Genomic DNA, 2,273 nt, shown 5'->3' with positions numbered 1-2,273 from the left:
CTTTATCCTCTAAAATATTATTAGTCATTATCGCCGAGATTTTATGCATGTCTTTTAACAGCATTGTAATCAATTTGTGTTGACAAAATGAGCGAATAAAAGTAGGATAGACACGGCAATCCATGACATCCTGCATCATTGTCACGTAAAAGTCCCTGTCCATCTCATCAAAGACTGATGGAACATGAATCGAGGTGTAAATAGAAGGGTTATTGGTGATGTACCAGCTGTTGGCAGAGTGCAAAACGGTGATTTTGTGACCCCTGGAGTGAAGCTGTTCCAGGATAACCTTCATGTTGATCCAGTGGCTGCCATCAACAGGCAACACCAGGATCTTACTGCCTTTACAGTAAGAGGATCTGAGCAACAGGAAATAGAGGACTGCCAGGAATACAGAGATCGCCTTGGACATTTTCTGTAAAGAAAAAAAAGAAGTTTTTTTGTTTATGTCATGCAGATGAATTTTGAAAGAGGGTATTACTTATGAAGTTTACTTACATCCCAGTCAGACAGTGGGGAAGCGGGACAATTTTCCCATCTGACTGACAGTTTGCAAAATGATACCCAAAGAAAAGCCTTCACTGGGTCAGTATGATCCAGCCAGATTGCTCACACTTGCAGGGTCTAATGACACGGTCTCTTGAGTCCCCCGGAGGGTTAAAAAAAACAAAAAAACTGTTTCATCTAAGTCTCTGCAAATTTTACTAAACTTTTCATGTTTTAAATTTCAAGAATTTCCAGGATAAATTTTCCTCATTCTTCTGGAAGAATGTATTTTGGGTCAATGCAGGCAAGATATTTGGCAAGCTTCCTCTCTGTTTTTTCCTGACAAGTTTAGCAATGGTTTTTATACTCAATTACGTTTGGTCTCATAAGAACAAAGAATATCACTCCAAAAATTATGGATTGCATTTACATTTGCAAACTGCAATATGGCTTTTTATGTTGCTTTTAGAGTAATGGTCTCTGTTATACTCCAAATACGATGAAGTATTGATTATGCCTTAACAGAGATGTAAAAGAAAATGGCAGAAGACAAACATATTTAATCCCCTTAGCTCAACTTGAAAAGCAGTTAGAAAATGAACAGAATGGCGTTGAGTTTTTCAGAATAATGTAAACTGAAAAATCAAACCTGAATTTTGATGAGTCCTATTCCAGATGTTTGCCTTGAGCTGTCCATCGTCTGGAAGCGGGATTGTATTTTACACTGGCCTCATGTTTCAATCAGCGAGCCTGAGCATGCAGGACAAAGTCCAATACATGTACTAAAGGTAAGTTACAAAAAATTTGTGCTTGTGCTGAAAGGCTGTTTGTTTTAATTACGTAGCACATCTGTATGGGTTTAGTCAATAGTTTGGATGCAGGTAGGGTCATTGGATGTTTTCTTTTTCATTTTATCTCTTAAATACCAAACAAATGTCATTTTTATTTTTTCTAACATAATTTAGGGGATCCAATATCCATTTTTCCTGGACATGCCTTTCTTTTAAGATCAAACAACAAGAACTCATTATGTCTGTGTTACGACATACTGAGTTCATCACTAAATCTGTATTCACTGACTGCCATGTTCATTACAAAGTGCTTACCGCTGTGCTTACCCCTGGACACAAAAAAAGCTCAAAAGTTATGCTTAAATGCTGCCTTGTGACCTTATTGCATGCAACTGTCATTTTCACAACTCTTTGTTCTGATATGTCTATTTTGAACTGTTGCACACATTTATGGCTATATATTTGCAACCAGTAAAAAGTTGAAGGGTTAAGTGAAGTGGATGAAAGTATTGTCACGCTCAATAAAGTATTAAAGTCAACATCTTTAATCAGTTGTGGACAGAAAATGTTCAGCAATACATTTTTTGTAATCATTACAATGTAAAGATTAAAAAAAATAGGAAGAAAACATTTATTTATATTTGTCTCAGAAACAGATTTGTTGCAAAAAGCACTTCAGTTTTCTCAATTCAATACATCCAGAAATAACATTTAAATACAGTTTAGATGAGTTTTATGGTCTTCACGGAATATTGAAAATGAGGCAGAAATGTTGGTGTATTGCACAGCTTATTGTTTTTGGTTCAGCTAAATGCAGAACCCTGTAGTAACATTGTATATTTATTAAAACAAAGTGATTTTTTTGACTAATTACTCTGGTTTGATCGTCTTGCTAGACTTTTTGCAGTAGAGTAACCTACAGACAAAGATGAAACCCCAGATGGAGGTTCCAGTTATGGCCAATACAAAGACTGCTACATCCAGGCAGAAGTAGGA

The 2,273-nt window shown here is 36.1% G+C and overlaps 1 protein-coding gene across 1 annotated transcript in view; it reads right to left on the bottom strand.

Moving 5' to 3' along the window:
- Window positions 1-2,273, bottom strand: part of LOC107833985 (UDP-glucuronosyltransferase 2B33-like) — a 7,130-nt gene that overhangs the window by 1,399 nt on the left and 3,458 nt on the right. The window contains exon 4 of the mRNA XM_016664518.1: window positions 146-359. Within this exon, the coding sequence (XP_016520004.1) occupies window positions 146-359 (214 nt within the window). The remainder of the gene's footprint in view (window positions 1-145; window positions 360-2,273) is intronic.

The sequence above is a fragment of the Poecilia formosa genome, unplaced genomic scaffold (assembly GCF_000485575.1).
Source record: "Poecilia formosa unplaced genomic scaffold, Poecilia_formosa-5.1.2 Scaffold492, whole genome shotgun sequence".
NCBI classification, from domain to species: Eukaryota; Metazoa; Chordata; class Actinopteri; order Cyprinodontiformes; family Poeciliidae; genus Poecilia; species Poecilia formosa.
The sequence above is the reverse complement of the archived record's forward strand: the minus strand, read 5'-3'. Positions and strand labels throughout refer to the sequence as shown.